Below are 21,189 nucleotides of genomic sequence, written 5' to 3'. Positions count from 1 at the left end.
TAGAGGTTGGAAGGCACTCCAGGAAGCATCCACCAGTCCAAACCCTCCCCTGCCAAAGGCATCACCAGCACACAGGGATGCATCCAGGTGGGTTTGGGAAGCTTCCAGAGAAGGAGACTCCACAACCTCTCTGTGCAATTCTGTCACCCTCACACCAAAGAAGTTCCTCCTCGTGTTGAGGTGAAACCTGCAGCCCCCCTGGCCTCCCCCTCCCAAGGGCTGTGCCACCCTGCTGCCCGCAGCCAGGCTGGCAGCCAACCCTTCCCACCACGGAGCTCACTTGGGTTGCTTTTATTGCATTTCACTTGGCAAGGCACAAACCAAGAAGCTTGGGCTGGTGTGCTCCGCAGGTTGGCACCCCGCCTGGCACGGGAATGGAGAGGGGGGGGATGCCCACGGCGGCTGGGGAGCCTTCAAAGGCACGGTCCTGAGTGGGAGGGGCGGGCAAAGGGTGGGCAGCGCTGGGAGGGCACCCGCAGCCCCTCACTGGCTGTAGTAGTAGTCCTGGCCGTACACGTCGTAGCCGTGCCCCTTGTAGTAGCCGTACTCGTCCTCGTAGGCTCGGTAGCTGTCCCCGCGGCCGTACTCCTCCTCCCGGTAGCTGCTCTCCGTGGTGCCTTCGTCCCCCCGGCCCCCGGCTGTCACGTCGTACTCCCACAGCTCCCCGGCGGTGGTGGCTTCGGTGGGTCCCCCGTCCGGGGCGGTGGTAGCCTGGGACAGCTCCTCTTCAGCGGTGGTGCTGGCCACGGTGGTGGCTTCAGTTTCCTCCTCCTCCTCTTCTTCTTCCTCCTCCTCATCATCGTCTTCCTCCTCCTCCTCAGCTGCACCAGTGCCCTCCTCGGCCACCACGGTGCCATTGCCGTGAAATCCATCTGCCCCCTCAGTGGTGTTGGTGCTTGTGCCATTGATGCCATTCTCATTCTCAGCTACCTCTTCTTCCTCTTCTTCTTCTTCTTCCTCCTCCTCCTCCTCGTCACTATCTTCATCTTCAGAGTCATCCCCCTTGCCAGCAGCAATTTTCCTGCCTCCTTTCAGGGGCTCTTGGCAGCCTTTACCCTGGCAGGGGCAAGCCAAGACAGCATTAGTTGGCACAGCCCATGCCATTGCAGAGCCTCCTGCCAGGCATTAGCCCAGAGATGGGCATCTTGCACAACAGAGCCCCAAGCAGAAATGGGGTTCAGGGCATCCCAAGGGTGCAAGCAAACCCCAACCATGGGTGCCCCACACCAGCACCCCCAAAACCATACCTGCTGCGGGGACACGACGTCACCACCCAGCCCTGCCTGGCTGTCCTTGGGGGCTGCTCCTGCCAGGGCATCAGCTGTCTTGGTGCCAGCATAGAATGGCTCCTGCAGGGACAGGGAGGGCACAGGGCAGGTGGTCAGCAGAGAGAGCAATGTGCCCTTGTGGCCAAGAAGGCCAAGGGGCTCCTGGGGCTGTGGTGAGCAGGTAGAGAGAGGTTCTCCTGCCCTTCTGCTCTGCTGAGGCCACAGCTGGAGTATTGTGTCCAGTTCTGGGCCCCTCAGTTCCAAAAGGTAGTGCCAGGACTAGGGGGAATGGAGCAAAGCTGGAGGTGAGGAGAATGAGGCTGGAGGTGAAATGGAAGTTGTTGAGCAGGAGAGTGGTGAGAGGCTGGAATGGGTTGCCCAGGGAGGTGGTTGAGGCCCCATGGCTGGAGGTGTTTAAGGCCAGGCTGGCTGAGGCTGTGTGCAGCCTGCTCTAGGGTAGGGTGTCCCTGGGCATGGCAGGGGAGTTGGAACTGGCTGCTCCTTGTGGTCCCTTCCAACCCTGACTGATTCTATGAACTGATTGAGAGAGCCCAACACAGAGCCACAAAGATGCTGCAGGCAGTGGAACATCTCCTGCCAGGCCAGGCTGAGGGAGCTGGTACTTGGAGCAGAGGAGCCTGAGAGCTGCCCTCATTGCTGCTGATAAAGACGTGCAGGGATGGAGCAAGGCTCTGCTCAGGGATGGCCAAGGACAGAACAAGGGGCAGTGAGTGCCAGCTGGAGCAGAGGAGGTGCTATGGGAGCAGAAGGGAAAACTTCATCACTGTCAGGGTGCTGGAGGCCTGGAGCAGGCTGCCCAGAGAGGCTTTGGAGTCTCCTCTGGAGACTTTCCAGCCCCACCTGGATGTGTTCCTGTGTGCCCTGCCCTGGGTGCTCCCGCTCTGGCCAGGGGGATTGGACTGGATGATCTCTGGAGGTCCCTTCCAACCCCTAAGGTGCTGTGATTCTGTGAGAGCAGAGTGCAGCCTGGCAGCAGCAGGGAGGGCACAGGCAGCCTCCCTCCACCACGTGTGGGCTCTGCTCCAAGCTCCCTGCTTTCCCACGAGCCTGGCCCCAAGCTGAAACCGAGAAGCTGCAGCAAGGCAGCCTGAGCTGTGCAATTAAGTGGTGGTGGCTGCAGCTGGGTGTTCCCAGGCTGGCTCCACCTTTTGCTTTACAAAGCATCTAAAGATTTGCTTTTGAAGTCCCTTCTCCTCTTCTGGAGCAAGCCACAAGCAGCCTACATGAGGACACAGCAGCTATAGACAGCTGGTGAGAGTGTGATGGCTCAAAGCCAGGGGAGCTTGGGTGGCCAAGGAGGGCACCAGCAGCTTGGCCTGCATCAGCAGTGGTGTGGGCAGCAGGAGCAGGGCAGGGATTGTGCCCCTGGGCTCAGCACTGGGGAGGCCACAGCTTGAGTGCTGGGCTCAGTTTTGGGGCCCTCACTGCAAGAAGGACACTGAGGGGCTGGAGCAGGTGCAGAGAAAGGCAAAAAAGGTGGGGAAGGGTCTGGAGAAGAGAGCTGGGGAGGAGCAGCTGAGGGAGCTGGGGGGAGTTTGGTGTGGAGAAGAGGAGGCTGAGGGTGAGCTCATTGCTCTCTGCAGCTCCCTTGGAGGAGGCTGCAGTGAGGTGGGAGCCCTGCTGTTGTAAGGATGTTCTCTACACCCCTACAAGTGACTCCCTCTGGGAAGTCACACAGCCCAGCAGCAGCCACTGCTCTGGTGCTCTTGAAGAGCACTGGGCAGCCCTGAGCAGAGCTGCTTTCCTGCACAGCACTGGATTGCATCCTGGGGCATGAAGTGTCACAGAACGTCAGGGGCTGGAGGGGGCCTCCAAAGCTCATCCAGTCCAAGCCCCCTGCCAGAGCAGGGTCACCTGTACCAGATCACACAGGAACACATCCAGGCAGCCTGTGCCAATGTTCTGTCACCCTCACAGGGAAAAAAAAATCCTCCTTGGGTTTCCATGGAACTTCCTATGCCTCAACTTCCACCACTGTCCCGTGCCCATCGGGCATCACCCAGCAGAGCCTGGCTCCAGCCTCCTGAGACTTACCCTTTACCTATCTATAAAGTGTTGTCTCCAGTTGTGGGCTCCCCAGTTCAAGGAGAGAGTCCAGCCAAGGCCAGAGAGATGCTGAAAGGCCTGGAGCATCTCTGTGAGGAGCAAAGGCTGAGAGCCCTGGGGCTGCTGAGCCTGCAAAAGGCTGAGAAGAAAGCAGGAGGAGTCCCCACCAGTGCCAAATCCAGCTGTGTGGGTGAGCCTGCCTTGCCACTGCCCTTTGGCCCTGCCTGCTCCCTTGTCAGCTGCTGGCACTGGAAACCCACCGAGTTTGCCTCAGGCTTCTTTGGTGCAGCCTCTGCTCATCCTCGTAGAAAGAGAAAAGGGAGAGAGGGAGCCGAGGGGGAAGGGAAAGAGAGGGAGAGGGGAGAGAGGGAGCCGAGGGGGAAGGGAAGGAGAGGGAGAGAGGGAGCCGAGGGGGAAGGGAAGGAGAGGGAGAGAGGGGAGAGAGGGAGCCGAGGGGGAAGGGAAGGAGAGGGAGAGAGGGGAGAGAGGGAGCCGAGGGGGAAGGGAAGGAGAGGGAGAGAGGGGAGAGAGGGAGCCGAGGGGGAAGGGAAGGAGAGGGAGAGAGGGGAGAGAGGGAGCCGAGGAGGAAGGGAAGGAGAGGGAGAGAGGGGAGAGAGGGAGCCGAGGGGGAAGGGAAGGAGAGGGAGAGAGGGGAGAGAGGGAGCCGAGGGGGAAGGGAAGGAGAGGGAGAGAGGGGAGAGAGGGAGCCGAGGGGGAAGGGAAGGAGAGGGAGAGAGGGGAGAGAGGGAGCCGAGGGGGAAGGGAAGGAGAGGGAGAGAGGGAGCCGAGGGGGAAGGGAAGGAGAGGGAGAGAGGGGAGAGAGGGAGCCGAGGGGGAAGGGAAGGAGAGGAAAGGACCAAAGGAGCAGACCCAAGAAAGCAGAGCCCCGAGCATCCAATCCAGCCGCAGGCAGAGCTGCAGGGCTGTGGGCGGCGGCGGCGGCCACAAAGGCTGCTGAGCAGGGACTGAAACCCAAAGAAAGCTAGCAAATTCCCGGACTTGTTTTGCAGGCGGCTGCCGTTTTCCGTACTCACCCCTCCTGCCTCCTCCTCCTCCGAGCCACCCTCCTCTTCCTCCGATGAGTCACTGCCCTAAAGGAGAGGGAGAACCAAGCCACAGGTGGGCTGGCAGGTGCCTCTTGGTGCCAGTCTCAGCCCAGCCTTGCAGGCCAGTGGCACACAGCGTGCAAGCTGTGCCCCGGCCTCCTCTGGGACGGTGTTGCCCACAGCTGGGTGGTGAAGCACCCACCTCGAGAACGCATGCCAAGCACCCACCCAGGGTAGCCCCCCCGAGTGCCCACCTGGTAGCGCCGCAGCCAGGGGTGCGCGTAGGCGTATCTGTACAGGTAGTACTGGTGCCTGTTCTTGAGCACCTGCCAGGGGAAGAAGCAGGTAAATGCCACCAGCCTTGGCCACAGGAACGACAGAGATGCCCTCGTCCTCGATGCCAGCTCCAGCTGGGGCTGGGCACACAGGGTGAGGGGGAGACCCTACCGCGTTTCCTTCCAGGTGGTCGGACTTGGCTCGCCGCAGCCAGCTCTTGACCTGGGGGAAAGGCTGGGTTGGCACCTGCTTGACAGCAGAGCTGGCAAGGCTGGGGGGGTCCCCCCCGCTGCCCGACACTCACCGAGTAGGCACAGGCCACCCCCAGCAGGCAGGCGAAGAGCAGGGCAGTTCTCATGGCTGCTTCCCCTGGGAACGGTGAAGGACAGCGAGTGCTCACTTGCCAGCTGGCACTGCTGCCGCTGCCCAGACCAGCCTGGGGCTGGTGGCCACATGGGCCAGCGGGCAGAAGAAAGGCTGACCCTCAGCTACCTCTTGACAGAGTCACTCAACCACCCCAAGGGCTCACGTCACAGATTCATAGAATCACAGAATGGGTTGGAAGTGACCTCAAAGCTCATCCAGCTCCAAGCCCCTGCTGTGGGCAGAGACACCTCCCACCAGCCCAGCTTGATCAAGGCCTCATCCAGCCTGACCTTGAACATCTTCAGGGAGGGAGCAGCCACAACCTCCCTGGGCAACCTGTGCCAGTGTCTCCTCACCCTCATTGGACAGGACCTCACTGCCCTTCATCCTTGCAAAAAGTCCCTTCCCTTTTTCTTTCTGACAGATCTGCCTCAGTTTCCAGGAATACACTTTGCCACAGAACATCAGAAGAGTGAGTTTCCATGCATTGCTGTCCCCAGCTAGACAGGTTGGGGCTGCTCTGCTGGAAAGCAGCTCCACGGAGAAAGACCTCACAGTGCTGGTAGGCAGCAAGTGCTGTGTGGGTCAGCAATGTGCCCTTGTGGCCAAGGGAGCCAAGGGCATCCTGGGGAGCAGCAAGAACAGTGTGGCCAGCAGGGCTAGGGAGGTTCTTCTCCCTCTCTGCTCTGCCCTGCTGAGAGCACAGCTGCAATACTGTGTGCAGTTCTGGGCTCCCCAGATCAGCAGAGACAGAGACCTGCTGGAGAGAACCCAAGGGAGAGCCACGAGGGTGAGTGGGGGACTTGAGCATCTCCCCTGTGGAGAGAGACTGAGAGCCCTGGGGCTGTTGAGTCTGGAGAGGAGAAGGCTGAGAGGGGATCTGCTCAGTGTCTGTCACTGTCTGAGGGGTGGGTGTGCAGTGGAGGAGGCAAATCTCTTTTTGGTGGTGCACAGCAGTAAGCCAAGGAGCAATGGCTACAAACTGGGACAGAGAAGGACTCAGCTCAACGTGAGGAGAAAGTTCTCTGGTGTGAGGGTGCTGGAGGGCTGGAGCAGGCTGCCCAGAGAGGTTGTGGAGTCTCCTTCTCTGGAGCCTTTCCAGCCCCTCCTGGCTGCATTCCTGTGTGGACTACCCTGGGTGACCCTGCCTTGGCAGGAGGGGGTTGGACTGGATGATCTCTGGAGGTCCCTTCCAAACTCTAATGCTCTGTGATTCTGTGCCTGCTGGCTGCTGCTTCCACCTGAAAACAGGAAGGGCAAACCCAACCCTCTCCTGCCACAGGAGCATCCCACGGGAGCTCTGCCCACTGCAGCCCCCCCTCCCACTGGCCTGCAACCTGGCTGGGCACTGCCCAGTGAGCAAAGCTCCTGGGAATTACACCACTGAGGACAAAAATTACACCTCCCAGAGGAGGAATAAATAAGGAAAGCAATAAATTACTCCAGTTGATTTCCAGAGTCTGCCACGGACAAAACCAGCAGCAGCAGGGCACAAACACAACAAAGCTCTCCGTAGAGATGTCCAGGGGGAAGCTTTCACAGTATGCCAGGTTGGAAGGGACCCCAAGCATCATCTGGTCCCACTTTTCTAGGTGACAGCAGGGTTAAAATGAGCAGGCCCAGCACCCTGTCAAGATGAGTCTTCAAAGTGTCCCACGGAGAGGGAAAGTTTGGCTCTGAGCAGGTGGGAGCTGCACCAAGCCCACCCTTCTCCATCCCAGCCTCAGCAAAGAACACACCTGACCCTTCCCACAGCACCTCAGCGATGCTCCTGGCACCCTCCGTGGACTCAGGCAGGCCCAACGACCTCCCTCTTTCCTCCCCTCCCTCCAGCTAATCCCCCAGCAGCCGTGCTGAGGTGCGGGGACCTCGGCTTCCCCCGCCCGCATTGAGCCCGGGCTAGAAAACAGCTGCTTTCCCCGGCCAGGCTCTGTGTGCTCATCCCCTCCCCCCAAAGCAAGCCCTTCATGCAGCCAGGGAAGAACTGAAAAGCAGCCTCCAGCCCAGCAAGCTGAGCCCCCCAGCCCTTACAAGGTCCAACCCGGCTGGCAGAAGCAGCATCCACTCACCCAGCGCCGCTTCCGACAGCTGCCCCGAGTCGCCGGCAGAGATTTGCTGCTGCTGCTGCTGCTGCTGCCGCCGCCGCTGCCCCGCCGGGATTTAAGGGCTGTTTGTTTACCCCCTCCCACCCGGCAGTCCTCACCGCCCTGCCCAAAATGACGCCAGCCCACCAGTGGGTGCCAGAAAAGCCCCGAACTTGAAGACTTGGGCAGATTTGGTGCACAAAACAGTGCCCCGACGGCCGCTGCCAAACCCCCGGAGAGGCTTGCGCCGCTTAATTGAGGGTTCCAGCCTCCGAGGAGAGGCTGGAGGGTCAGAGGAGAGGATAATGACACTCTAGGGTGGAATGAAAATAAATATTGGGAAATCTGCTCTTACCTCCTTATTTTTTTTTCTGGGAAATTCTGACACTGTTTTCTTGCAGGGAGACAAAAAAGCTCAACCTCGGAGGGCTTTTGGCTCTGCGGCCGCTCGGGTACAGCTGTTGGACAGGAGAAAATAGAGGCTCAGTTCAAGCAAATCCCAATCCAGGCTGTTTGTAGAGGTGAAATGGGTCTTGGGAAGGGGCAGGAAGGGAAGGAGGACTTGGAAAAGGGCTGGTGACATCTGGATGTGAGAGGCAGTTTGACCCCAGCGTGCTGCAAAGTGCACATCTGGTTCTGGGACCCAGGCTTTGTTCAGTGGTGCCCAGTGGCAGGACAAGGGGGCTTGGGCATAAGCTGGAGCAGCAGAAGATCCATAAGGAAGAGCTTCTTTAACTTAAGGGTGGTGGTTCTGTGACTCCCATAGAATCACAGAACTGTCTGGCCTGGAAGGGAGCTTAAAGAACTCTTAGTTCAAACACCCCAAGATGTTTGAACTCATCTTGCTCAAGGGCCCATCCAACCTGGCCTTTAACACTTCCAAGTCTGAAGCCTCCACAGCTTCTCTGGGCAACCTGTGCCAGTGCCTCACCACCCTCATGAGCAAGAATTGCTTCCTTATGTCTCATCTGAATTCATCTCCTTCCACTTTGAAGCCATCAGCTCTCATCCTGTCACTCCATGCACTGGCAACAAGTCCCTCCCCAGCTCTCCTGGAGCCCCTTCAGGCACTGGCAGGCTGCTCTAAGGGCTCCCTGCAGACTTCTCCAGACTGAGCAGCCCCAACTCTCCCAGCCTGTCCCCAGCCCTCTGATCACCTCTGTGGCCTCCTCTGGACCTGCTCCAACAGTTCTATGTTATTTTTGTGTTGGTGCTGCAGAGCTGGCCCCAGCACTGCAGGTTGGGGGTCTCAGCAGAGCAGGGGGACAGAATCCCCTCCCTGCCCCTGCTGCCCACACTGCTGGGGCTCAACCCAGCACAGGGCTGGTTTCTGGGCTGCCAGCTCACTTTGCTGCCTCCTGTTGAGCTGCTCCTCCCCCAGCTCCTTCTCCTCAGCACTGCTCTCAATCCACTCCTCACCCAGGCTCCAGGGAAGTCCAGTTTGACACTGAGCATTACTGTAAAGCAAAGGGTTTCCAGGCAACCAAACCCCCAAGGTCTGGGCCAGAAAGGCAAAACTTTTTTGTTGTTATTTTATCTTCTTGCTCATCACTTCAGCAGCTACACTGTGGGGAGCTGCTGACTGCTGACAAAACATCGTGGTCACCCCTTCTGGGGAGGGAGAGATCCCTTGCAAACCTCTTGGGGTCCATCAGTAAGCCAGGCCATAGTATCATCATCATCATAGTATCATGTGCCCACTGTGCCAACCACAAGGTTGCAATGTGCCATGGCTTCAAAGTCCCCATGAGGAGCTGTAATTAGAGAGAGTTCTGAGCTGGCTGAGGCTTTCAGCTGGAGTTTTGGGCCAGGAAAACCCACACGAGGAGAGGGAGGAGAGGGAGGGAGGAGAGAGAGGGAGGGAGGAGAGAGAGGGAGGGAGGAGAGAGAGGGAGGGAGGAGAAGGAGGGAGGGAGGAGAAGGAGGGAGGGAGGAGAAGGAGGGAGGGAGGAGAGGGAGGGAGGAGAAGGAGGGAGGGAGGAGAAGGAGGGAGGGAGGAGAAGGAGGGAGGGAGGAGAAGGAGGGAGGGAGGAGAAGGAGGGAGGGAGGAGAAGGAGGGAGGGAGGAGAAGGAGGGAGGGAGGAGAAGGAGGGAGGGAGGAGAAGGAGGGAGGGAGGAGAAGGAGGGAGGGAGGAGAAGGAGGGAGGGAGGAGAAGGAGGGAGGGAGGAGAAGGAGGGAGGGAGGGAGGAAAGGGAGGGAGGAGAGGGAGGAAGAGATGAAGGTGGAGAGGGAGGGAGGGAGGAGAGGGAGGGAGGGAGGAGAGGGAGGGAGGAGAGGGAGGAAGCAGTGAAGTTTTCCAATGCCAGTAAAGAGACGTAGCATCCCTCCATCTCCTCGGGGCTGGGGCTGCAGGAGGGGCTGCCCTGCAGAGGGTGATGCTGGGGTGACAGGACAGAGACAGCCCCACCTGGCACTGCCTCACAGCAGGAGAGCAGCTTGCTGGTGCCCAGCTGCAGTGTCCTCAGCGCTTGGGAACAGGGAGTGCTGGTGGGAGGCGATTTTTCATGTGAATTAAAGGGCTGCTGCCCCAGGCTGCTTTAAAATAAGCAGGCTGCCTGCAAAAACGTCCCTGTCACCCAAGGGGCCTAAAAAGGAGCAGGATAATTGATGTGTGTCACAGTGCCTGGCACAGCCAGCACCTATCTTTAGCTCTTGAGCCAGGAGCAGCAACCTCACAGCGCCATGCGAGGAGAGCAAGAGCAGCCCAAGGCATCCAGGATGCTCAATGTCTTCATCAGGGGACAGTGAGGCTGTGGCTGTGCTGGTTGGAGGCTGATTGGGATGTTTGGATGAGGGAAATTGGATCATTGGCTGTGAAAAGAAGATAATAGTGGTGTCTAGATCACTCATTTGTTCTGCTGAGGGACCTGGGGCTGTTTAGTGTGGAGAATCATAGAAACAATCAGGCAGAGTTGGAAGGGACCACAAGGAGCAGCCAGTTCCAACCCCCCCCTGCCATGGGCAGGGACATCCTACCCTAGAGCAGGCTGCTCAGAGCCACTTTAAGCCTGGCCTTAAAAACTTTCAGGGATGGAGCCTCTACCACCTCCCTGGGTAACCTGTGCCAGTGTCTCACCACTATCATGGTGAAGAATATAGAATCAGGCAGGGTTGGAAGGGACCACAAGGAGCAGCCAGTTCCAACCCCCCTGCCATGCCCAGGGACACCCTACCCTAGAGCAGGCTGCACACAGCCTCAGCCAGCCTGGCCTCAAACACCTCCAGCCATGGGGCCTCAACCACCTCCCTGGGCAACCCATTCCAGCCTCTCACCACTCTCCTGCTCAACAACTTCCTCCTCACCTCCAGCTTTGCTCCATTCCCCCCAGTCCTGTCACTCCCTGAGAGCCTAAAAAGTCCCTCCCCAGCTTTTTTGTAGTCCCCTTCAGATCCTGGAAGGCCACAAGAAGGTCACCTGGGAGCTTTCTCTTCTCCAGACTGAGCAGAGAAGACTGAGAGGGGATCTAATAAATGTCAATAACTATCTGAGGGCTGGGGGTCAGGAGGGGCACAGGCTCTGCTCACTGCTCCCTGAGATAGCACAAGCAGCAATGGATGGAAGCTGCAGCACAGAGGTTCCACCTCAACACAAGGAGGAACTGCTTTACTGGAAGGGTCCCAGAGCCCTGGCACAGGCTGCCCAGAGAGGTTGTGGAGACTTCTACTCTGGAGCCTTTCCAGCCAGCTCTGGATGTGTTCCTGTGTGATCTGAGCTAGATTGTGTTGTCCTGCTCTGGCAGGGGGGTTGGACTCGGTGATCTCCTTGGGTCCCTTCCACCCCCTGCCATCCTGTGATAGGATGGGTGCCAGGCAGGAGGATGCTGTGGATATGTTCTGCCTGGACTTTAGTAGAGCCTTTGACACTGCCTCCCACAGCATCCTCCTGGCTCTGCTGCTCACGGCCTGGCTGGAGGCTTCTCTGGGTGAAGCACTGCCTGATGGCTGAGCACAGGGAGTGCTGGGGAAGTGCACCAAACACAGCTGGTGGCCAGGCACAGGTGGTGCTCCCCAGGACTCGGGGCTGGGGCCAGATCTCTTTCATGTCCTTATCAATGAGCTGGAGGAGGGAATGGAGGTTCCCCCATGACATCCTACTTAGGCAGGAGTTTTGATGTGCTGGAGGGCAGGAAGGCTCTGCAGAGGGACCTGGCCAGACTGCAGCCAGGGGCTGAGCTCAGCTGTAAGAGGTTCAACAGAGCCAAGGGCTGGGTCCTGCACTTGGCTCACAACAGCCCCAGGAATGCTGCAGGCTTGGGACAGAGTGGCTGGAAAGGGCCCAGCAGAGAAAGGCCTGGGGGTGCTGGGTGACAGCAGCTGGAGGTGAGCCAGGGGGTGCCCAGGTGGGCAGGAAGGGCAGCAGCAGCCTGGCCTGCATCAGCAGTGGTGTGGGCAGCAGGAGCAGGGCAGGGATTGTGCCCCTGGGCTCAGCACTGGGGAGGCCACAGCTTGAGTGCTGGCCTCAGTTTTGGGTTCCTCACTGCAAGGAGGACACTGAGGGGCTGGAGCAGGTGCAGAGAAGGGCAAGGAAAATGGGGAAGGGTCTGGAGAAGAGAGGCATCTGAGGGAGCTGGGGGTGTTTGGTGTGGAGAAGAGGAGGCTGAGGGCAGAGCTGATTGCTCTCTGCAGCTCCCTGAGAGGAGGGTGGAGATAGGAGAAGGGCAATAAAGGTGGGGAAGGGTCTGGAGAGGAGCAGTTGAGAGAGATGGAGGTGTTTGGTGTGGAGAAGAGAAGGCTGAGGGCAGAGCTTGTTGCTCTCTGCAGCTCCCTGAGAGGAGGCTGGAGCCAGGTGGGGGTTGAGCTCTGCTCCTTAGTCTCAGGTGATAGAAAGAGGGGGAACGACCTGAAATTGTGCCAGGGGAGGTTCAGGTTGGAGATGAGGAACAATTTCTTTGGTGTGAGAGTGGTCAGGGATTGGCACAGGCTGCCCAGGCAGGGTTAGGAATGCAGCCCCTCCCCGAGCCTTGCCTGGGCTCATCACTATCCTCCCACAGGAGAAGACAACAAAGTCCTCAGGCAGCTGCTGCTGTGCCTAAGCTCTTCTGTCCATCCTTTGGCCCAACACTGGTGGTGTTTGCAGCAGTCACTGGCACCACTTTATCGTATCACAGAATGGGTTGGAAGTGACCTCAAAGCTCATCCAGTTCCAGTCTCCTGCCACGGGCAGGGACACCTCCCACCAGCCCAGCTTGCTCAAGGCCTCATCCAACCTGACCTCCAACACCTCCAGGCAGGGCACATCCACAGCCTCCCTGGGCAACCTGCACCAGTGTCTCCTCACCCTCACTCTCAAGAACTTCTTCCTCATCTCCAGCCTCAATCTCTCCTCTTTCAGCTGGAAGCCACTGTCATAGAATCAGTCAGGCTTGGAAGGGACCACATGTATCCACCAGTTCCAACCTCCTTGCCATGAGCAGGGATGTCCTACCCTAGATCAGGCTGGCCAGAGCCTCATCCAGCCTGGCCTTAAACACTGTCCCTCATCCTGGCACTACAGCCCCTTTGTGCTGCATCTGATTGGGCTTGCACCCAGCCTGGCTCCCTGGGGACAGTTTTGATCTCAGTCCCTGAGCCTGTGGCATGCTCAGGACACTTCTGCCTGGCACAGGCTGCCCTGGCACCTCTGTCCAGATGGAATGCTGATGGGTGCAGGGTGGTGGAGGAGCAGAGCAGCCTGCTCCTGTCCTGCCCGGGGCCACCACGGGGCTGAGGCTGTGGTCGGGACTGCACTGTTCTATTTCCACACCCTGCAGCTATTCTGGAAAGAAACCTCAGGGCCAAAAATAAGTAAAGAAAACAAAAGCAGAAGGAGGCTTTGAGTAGGGTGGGGAGAAGCCAAGGTGTGGCTGCAGGCAGCTAAAGGGGTACGCTGCTGCTGTGTGGCACCTGCAAAACGTGTGTGGGTGCCCCCCCAGCTTTCTGCACCCACTGTGAGGGCAGAGAGTGCCCTGCCACAGCCACAGTGTGAGAAGCAAGAGTCCCTCCCTCATCCTCTTCCCTCTCCTGGCACAACCCCAAATGTAAAACAACCTCCTCCTGGCTCCAGCCTCCTCTCAGGGAGCTGCAGAGAGCAATCAGCTCTGCCCTCAGCCTCCTCTTCTCCACACCAAACACCCACAGCTCCCTCAGCTGCTCCTCCCCAGCCCTCTTCTACAGACCCTTCCCCACCTTCCTTGCCCTTCTCTGCACCTGCTCCAGCCCCTCAGTGTCCTTCTTGCAGTGAGGAACCCAAAACTGAGCCCAGCACTCAAGCTGTGGCCTCCCCAGAGCTGAGCTCAGGGGCACAATCCCTGCCCTGCTCCTGCTGCCCACACCACTGCTGATGCAGGCCAGGCTGCTGCTGCCCTTCTTGCCCACCTGGGCACCCCCTGGCTCACCTCCAGCTGCTGTCACCCAGCACCCCCAGGCCTTTCTCTGCTGGGCACTTCTCAGCCACTCTGCCCCAAGCCTGCAGCACTCCTGGGGCTGTTGTGAGCCAAGGGCAGGATGCAAATCAAGCAGCTGCAGAAAGGAGGACTCCCAGAAGCATCCCTCCCCTCATCCCAGCCACTTCACATCTTCTGCAGCAAAACACCCCCAGCAAACCCTGATTTTTCTGCTTGCTCCCCCAGAGACCATGGACTCCATGCCCTGTGCAGAGGCAGCTTGCCCAGGATCATGTCCAGGTGCATTCAAAACGTCTCCAGAGGAGGAGACTCCACAACCTCCACAGCCTGCTCCAGGGCTCCAGCACCCTCACACTTCTTTTTTCCTTGAGTTCAAGTGAAAGCTTCTGAGTCCCTCTTTGTGCCCACTGCCCTGGGCACCACTGACAAGAGCCTGGACCCATCCTCTTGCCCCCACACCTCTACCCTTTAGCTCTTGCTGAGTGAGCATTGCTCAGATACCCTCTGGGGCTGCTCTTGTCCAGGCTCAGCAACCTCCCCCCCAGGGTTCTCATCCAGCTGCTGCAGGCAGGCAGGCAGAGTGCTGCTGCTGCTGCAGGCAGGCAGGCAGAGTGCTGCTGCTGCTGCTGCAGGCAGGCAGGCAGAGTGCTGCTGCTGCAGGCAGGCAGGCAGAGTGCTGCTGCTGCTGCTGCAGGCAGGCAGGCAGAGTGCTGCTGCTGCTGCTGCAGGCAGGCAGGCAGAGTGCTGCTGCTGCTGCTGCAGGCAGGCAGGCAGAGTGCTGCTGCTGCTGCTGCAGGCAGGCAGGCAGAGTGCTGCTGCTGCTGCTGCAGGCAGGCAGGCAGAGTGCTGCTGCTGCTGCTGCAGGCAGGCAGGCAGAGTGCTGCTGCTGCTGCTGCAGGCAGGCAGGCAGGCAGAGTGCTGCTGCTGCTGCTGCAGGCAGGCAGGCAGGCAGAGTGCTGCTGCTGCTGCTGCAGGCAGGCAGGCAGAGTGCTGCTGCTGCTGCTGCAGGCAGGCAGGCAGAGTGCTGCTGCTGCTGCTGCAGGCAGGCAGGCAGAGTGCTGCTGCTGCAGGCAGGCAGGCAGAGTGCTGCTGCTGCAGGCAGGCAGGCAGAGTGCTGCTGCTGCTGCTGCAGGCAGGCAGGCAGAGTGCTGCTGCTGCTGCTGCAGGCAGGCAGGCAGAGTGCTGCTGCTGCTGCTGCAGGCAGGCAGGCAGAGTGCTGCTGCTGCTGCTGCAGGCAGGCAGGCAGGCAGAGTGCTGCTGCTGCTGCTGCAGGCAGGCAGGCAGAGTGCTGCTGCTGCTGCTGCAGGCAGGCAGGCAGAGTGCTGCTGCTGCTGCTGCAGGCAGGCAGGCAGAGTGCTGCTGCTGCAGGCAGGCAGGCAGAGTGCTGCTGCTGCAGGCAGGCAGGCAGAGTGCTGCTGCTGCTGCTGCAGGCAGGCAGGCAGAGTGCTGCTGCTGCTGCTGCAGGCAGGCAGGCAGAGTGCTGCTGCTGCTGCTGCAGGCAGGCAGGCAGAGTGCTGCTGCTGCTGCTGCAGGCAGGCAGGCAGAGTGCTGCTGCTGCTGCTGCTGCAGGCAGGCTGAGTGCTGCTGCTGCTGCTGCTGCAGGCAGGCTGAGTGCTGCTGCTGCAGGCAGGCAGGCTGAGTGCTGCTGCTGCTGCCTCCTCCTCCTGCTTCTAGCCACATCACCTACTTATTAAAAATAGATTTTTGTTCTTCTTGGAAAGGACCAGGAAAAAAAAAAAGCCCAACCCCAACCAACCCAACCCCACAATAAATAAACAAGGAACCTTTCCTTTCAAGATGCTGCAGCCTTCTGTTTTCACAAGCCTAAATGTGACCCAGCCAAATAGCTGCTTTAAAACCCCCACTGCTGGCTCCTTGGCTAAATCACTGGGTTCAGCTCTGGAGGGCCACCCCCAAGGCAAGGAAAAATGCCATGTGGTGGCAGAGAACAAAGTGCCCATTGATGTGGGCATTTTTCATCCTGGGCAAGGTGACCCTCAGGGCTTCCCACTGAGGGGCACTGGGAACAAACTGGAAGCCAGGAGGCTTCACTTGCATGCAGAGAGAAACTTCTGGAGAAGTTAAGGAGAAGATAGGAGCAAGTGTTGGTCAGAGAGTCACAGAATGTGGTCCACAACCTCCCTGGGCAACCTTTGCCAGTGTCTCACCACCCTCACTGAGCTAGAGGCTTGACTCCAGCATCAGTAAGTTTGCAGGTGACACCAAGCTAGGAGCAGGTGTGGAGCTGTTAGAAGGTAGGAGAGCCCTGCAGAGGGACCTGGCCAGGCTGCATGGGTGGGCAGAGGCCAATGGGATGAGACTGAACAAGGCCAAGTGCAGGGTTCTACACTTTGGCCACAACAACCCCAAGCAGCACTGCAGGCTGGGGCCAGAGTGGCTGAGAGCAGCCAGGCAGAGAGGGAGCTGGGGGTGCTGGGAGAGAGGAGCTGAAGATGAGGCAGCAGTGCCCAGGTGGGCAGCAGAGCCAATGGCATCCTGGGCTGGCTCAGGAGCAGTGTGGGCAGCAGGACAAGGGAGGTTCTTGTGCCCCTGTGCTCAGCACTGCTCAGGCCACCCCTGGAGTGCTGTGTCCAGTTCTGGGCTGCTCAGTTCGAGAGAGCTGCTGAGGTGCTGGAAGGTGTTTGGAGAAGGGCAGCAAGGCTGGTGAGGGGCCTGGAGCACAGCCCTGTGAGGAGAGGCTGAGGGAGCTGGGGGTGTGCAGCCTGCAGCAGAGGAGGCTCAGGGCAGAGCTCATTGCTGTCTGCAGCTACCTGAAGGGAGGCTGTAGCCAGGTGGGGTTGGGCTCTGCTGCCAGGCAAGCAGCAACAGAAGAAGGACAGAGTCTCAAGTTGTGCCAGGGGAGGTCTGGGCTGGATGTTAGGAGGAAGTTGTTGGCAGAGAGTGATTGGCATTGGAATGGGCTGCCCAGGGAGGTGGTGGAGTTGCTGTGCCTGGAGGTGTTGAAGCCAAGCCTGGCTGGGGCACTTAGTGCCATGGTCTGGTTGCTTGGCCAGGGCTGGGTGCTAGGTTGGCCTGGCTGAGCTTGGAGCTCTCTCCCAACCTGCTTGATTCTATGATTCTGGGGCAGGCTGCTCAGGGAGGTTGTGGAATTTCCTTCAGTGGAGACTTTCCAGACCCACCTGGGCACTGATCCTGGGCAAGCTGATCTAGGTGACCCTGCCTGAGCAGAGGGTTTGGACTGGGTGTTCCCCAGAGGTCCCTTCCAACACTCACCTGCAGCAGTTCTGTAACTCCATCACACAATCAGCCCAAAGGAAGGTGCAGGAATGGTAGAAGCTTCCCAGCTGGTCTTCCTGCCTCCTGGCAGCAGAGTGGGAGCTCTCCCCTTGGATGTTCTCCTCACACAGGCTGCTGCCTCTCTGTGCTGCAACGTTCTTAGAGTCAGCAGCTCCTGCTTATGACCTCTCTGGTCATTAAAACCCTCACCCTGTTAAGCACTGCCCCACCTGTGGAGGGCAAGGAGGGTGGCCTTAATCACACACAGGTGAGCAATGCTGATGGCAGCAAATTGGGAAGGAGTGCTGATCTGCTTGAGGGGTGGAAGGTTCTAGAGAGGGACTTGACCAGGCTGGCATAAGGGGTCAAGGACAATAAAATCTTGCCCTTGGCTCACAACAGCCCCAGGGGTGCTGCAGGCTTGGGGCAGAGTGGCTGAGAAGTGCCCAGCAGAGAAAGGCCTGGGGGTGCTGGGTGACAGCAGCTGCAGGTGAGTCAGGGGGTGCCCAGGTGGGCAGGAAGGGCAGCAGCAGCCTGGCCTGCATCAGCAGTGGTGTGGGCAGCAGGAGCAGGGCAGGGATTGCTGCCCCAGGGGAGCTTTAGGTTGGACATTAGAAGCAACTTCTTGACTGAAAGGGTTCTCAAAGGCTGGCACAGGCTGCCCAGGGAGGTGGATGAATGCCCATGGCTGGAGGTGTTTCCAGGAGGCAGAGATGTGGTGCTGAGTGCCATGGCTCAGCCCCAGCCTTGCTAGTGCCTGGTCAGTGGTTGGAGTGGATGATTCATAGCTTCACAGGTTGCACTGGGTTGGGAGGAACCCTCAAAGGGCCCAAGGACCCATCTTGTCCAAGCCCCATCTTGTCCAAGCCCCCTGCAGTCAAGGCTATCTCCACCTGGATCAGGCTGCCCAGGAGCACATCAAGAGTGATCTCAAGTGTCTCCAGGGACAGGGCTTCAGCTACATCCCTGGGCAGCCTGTTCCAGTGTTCCACCACTCCAAGGTATTTTCCAGCCTGAGCAGTTGTGTGACCCTGCAGGGAGAGCCCAGTGGCACCCCAGTGATGCTCCCACCCTCTCAGACACAGGGTGTGAGGTGCTGGCCATGGCTCTGCACGGGGCCACCAAGTCTGGCCCATTCCTGCAGCCAGGCAGGAGGTTTGCCAGCCGTGGACTGAGTTTCCCTCCCCTGCTGTGATGCCCAGGGGAGGGATGGTCCCGTGGGAAGCTGTCCTGGCAGGACCTGCAGGCAGCAGCCAGCACCCTAATGGCTCTGGCATCAGCTCCCTGCCCTTTGGGGAGCAGCCAGGCAGCAGGAGGCCAGCCTCAGGCACTGCTGGTGGGAACACATGCCAACTGCAGCACATCCCTGGGCAGGCAAGGGGGCTCAGCTGTGTACCCCCCCAGCACAGGGTGCATCAGGGTGCTGCACACCCTGTTGGTGAGGCACACCTGCCCCTCTCTTGCCAATTAAGGCCAAACCCACCCAGTTTTAGTCTCTGTGCATGCCACAAGAGGAGCAGGAGGGCTTGCCATCCCTGTTGAGCTGGCATGGAAGTGACCATCCATCCTCCCTAGCTGTGCCCTGCTGCTGCCAGCCCCAGCAGCTCTCACAGAAGGCTGAAGATGGGCAGAGGATCTCACACAGAGTCTGCAAGAAGAAGGTTCACAGCAGCTGTTTTATCCCACCCTTGGCCTTGCTGCTGGGCTGGGCTCATCACAGAGCTGGGCAGCAGCTTTCACTTGCCTGGACTGGAGCAGGTTGGACTGGATGATCTTGGAGGTCTTTTCCAACCTGGCTGATTCTATGGAGGGACATTTAGCAACAGCTATAAACATCTGAGGGGTGGGGAGCAAGGTGAAGGTGCCAGGCTCTGGTCAGTGGTGCCCAGAGGTAGGACAAGGAACAACAAGCACAGGCTAGAGCACAGGAGGCTCCACCTGAAGAGAAGGAGAAGCTTCTTTGGTGTGAGGGGTGCTGGAAGCCTGGAGCAGGCTGCCCAGAGAGGTTGTGGAGTCTCCTTCTCTGAGGACCCTCAAAACCCACCTGGAGGTGTTCCTGTGTGAGCTGCCCTGGCTGATCCTGCTCTGGCAGAGGAGTTGGGGACTGGATGGTCTCTGGAGGTAATGTCCTGTGATTCTGAGATCAACAACCCCCTCCCAGTCCTCATCCACACCAGTTACAACCTCCCCCCCTCAAAAACAAACAACCAACAACCCAAACCACACTTCTGACGGCTCCAGGGACGTGATGACAGCAGAGCCGGCACTCCAAACGCCCTGACTGCCAGAGCAGCAGCACCGCTTGCTGGGCACAGGAGAGAGCACAGCAGCGCCCTGCCAGCGCAGCAGGGAGCGAACACAGCCTTGCAGCCGCTGGAAGCTGCACTCACAGCTGCCCCCGAGCCCTGCTTGCATCTCTGGGCTGCAGCCAAACCCATCTGGGTGTCTTTCACCCCAGCGCTGCGGGGAGAACGCTGGCAGTTGGAAGGGATCTCCAGAGAGCATCCAATCCCCTGCCAAAGGGGCAGGAATGCATCCAGGTGGGTCTGGAAAGCCTCCAGAGAAAGAGACTGCACAGCCTCTCTGGGCAGCCTGCTCCAGCCCTCCAGCACCTTCACACCAAAGAAGCTTCTCCTCCTGTTCAGGTGATACCTCCTGGGTTCCAGTTTGTGCCCATTGCCTCTTGTCCTGTCCCTGGGCACCACTGACAGGAGTCTGGCCCCCATGTCTTGCCCCCCACCTTTTAGCTCTTGCTGAGCATTGCTCAGATGCCCTCTGAGGCTGCTCTTCTGCAGGCTCAACAGCCCCAGAGCTCTCAGCCTTTGTTCCTCACAGGGATGCTCCAGGCCCCTCAGCAGCTTTGTAGCCCTCCCTTGATCCCCTCTGGGGCTGCTCTTCTGCAGGCTCAACAGCCCCAGAGCTCTCAGCCTTTGCTCCTCACAGGGATGCTCCAGGCCCCTCAGCAGCTTTGTAGCCCTCCCTTGGACTCTCTCCAGTATTTCCCTGTCCCTCCTGAACTGGGGAGCTCAGAACTGGCCACAATTCTCCATCAGGGCAGAACAGAAGGGGAGGAGAAGCTCCCTTGACCTGCTGGCTGCACTCTTCTTGATGCACCCCAGGAAACCATTGGCCTTGTGGCCCACAAGAGCACCTTGCTGTCTTGTGGAGAACTTAATGTCCACCAGACAAGAAAAGGACTTTAAGATCAAGCAACTGGTGTCATTTACCTGGACCTGAGCAAGGCCTTTGGCACTGTCCTGCACCACATCCTGGTCTCCAGGCTGGTGCTACATGGGTTTGATGGGTGGAGCATGAGATGGATAAAGAACTGGCTTGATGGCTGCACCCAAAGAGTGGATGTCAATGGCTCCATGGCCAAGTGCAGGCCAGTGACAAGCAGAGTCCCTCTGGGATCAGTCCTGGCACCAGTTTTGTTCAGCATCTTTGTGGGTGCCATGGACAGAGGCACTGAGTACAGCCTCAGCAGGTTTGCTGCCCACACCAAGCTGTGTGGTGCAGCAGCCAGGCTGGAGGGCAGGGATCCATCCAGAGGCACCTGGGCAGGCTGCAGAGGTGGGCACAAGCCAAGCTCAGGAGCTTCAACAAGACCAAGGGCAAGGTCCTGCAGCTGGGTTGAGGCAATGCCAAGCACAACTTCAGGCTGGGCAGTGAGTGACTGGAGAGCAGCCCTGAGGAGAGGGACTTGGGGGTGCTGCTGGAGGAGAAGCTCAACAGGAGCCAGCAGTGTGCACTTGCAGCCCAGAAAGCCAAGCAGAGCCTGGGCTGCAGCAGCAGAAGTGTGGCCAGCAGGGCCAGGGAGGGGATTCTGCCCCTCTGCTCTGCTGAGACCCCACCTGGAGTACTGTATCCAGTTCTGGAGCTCCCATTACAAGAGGGCTGTGGAGATGCTGGAGAGTGTCCAGAGCAGGGCCAGGAGGATGCTCAGAGGGCTGCAGCAGCTCTGCTGTGAGCACAGACTGAAAGAGTTGGGGCTGTGCAGGCTGGAGCAGAGGAGGCTCCCAGGTGACCTTGTGGCCTTCCAGGATCTGAAGGGGGCTACAAAAAAGCTGGGGAGGGACTTTTTAGGCTGTCAGGCAGTGACAGGACTTGGGTGGGTGGAGCAAAGCTGGAGGTGGGGAGAGTCAGCCTGGAGGTGAGGAGGAAGTTGTTGAGCAGGAGAGTGGTGAGAGGCTGGAATGGGTTGCCCAGGGAGGTGGTTGAGGCCCCATGGCTGGAGGTGTTTAAGGCCAGGCTGGCTGAGGCTGTGTGCAGCCTGCTCTAGGGTAGGGTGTCCCTGGGCATGGCAGGGGGGTTGGCACTGGCTGCTCCTTGTGGTCCCTTCCAACCCTGCCTGATTCCATGACTCTATGATCAAGTCTAACCAACCTTGCTCTAGTCCAAGCCCAGACCACAGCACCCCCATCCCCTGGAAGAGAAAAGCAGCAAGACCTCAGACCTCAC

The 21,189-nt window shown here is 59.1% G+C and overlaps 1 protein-coding gene across 2 annotated transcripts; it reads right to left on the bottom strand.

The window, feature by feature from the left end:
* Positions 1-276: 276 nt before the first annotated feature.
* IBSP (integrin binding sialoprotein) lies at positions 277-16,916 on the bottom strand. 2 transcript variants are annotated; one of them, XM_064150382.1, is made up of 8 exons: positions 16,726-16,916; positions 7,463-7,565; positions 4,962-5,026; positions 4,829-4,879; positions 4,636-4,707; positions 4,370-4,426; positions 1,248-1,349; positions 277-1,056 (listed from the first exon to the last, which is right to left on the bottom strand). In XM_064150382.1, exons 3-8 carry the CDS (start codon positions 5,013-5,015, stop codon positions 484-486), a joined length of 909 nt encoding a protein of 302 aa, XP_064006452.1. In that variant the 5' UTR covers positions 5,016-5,026; positions 7,463-7,565; positions 16,726-16,916; the 3' UTR covers positions 277-483. The 2 variants fall into 2 exon arrangements, with proteins under 2 accessions (XP_064006452.1, XP_064006453.1); XM_064150383.1 differs by lacking the exons at positions 7,463-7,565; positions 16,726-16,916 and adding an exon at positions 7,093-7,110.
* Positions 16,917-21,189: the final 4,273 nt, after the last annotated feature.

The sequence above is a fragment of the Pogoniulus pusillus genome, chromosome 10 (genome assembly GCF_015220805.1).
Source record: "Pogoniulus pusillus isolate bPogPus1 chromosome 10, bPogPus1.pri, whole genome shotgun sequence".
Lineage (NCBI taxonomy): Eukaryota > Metazoa > Chordata > Aves > Piciformes > Lybiidae > Pogoniulus > Pogoniulus pusillus.
Note: the sequence above shows the minus strand (reverse complement) of the source record. Positions and strands in the feature narration are given on the sequence as shown.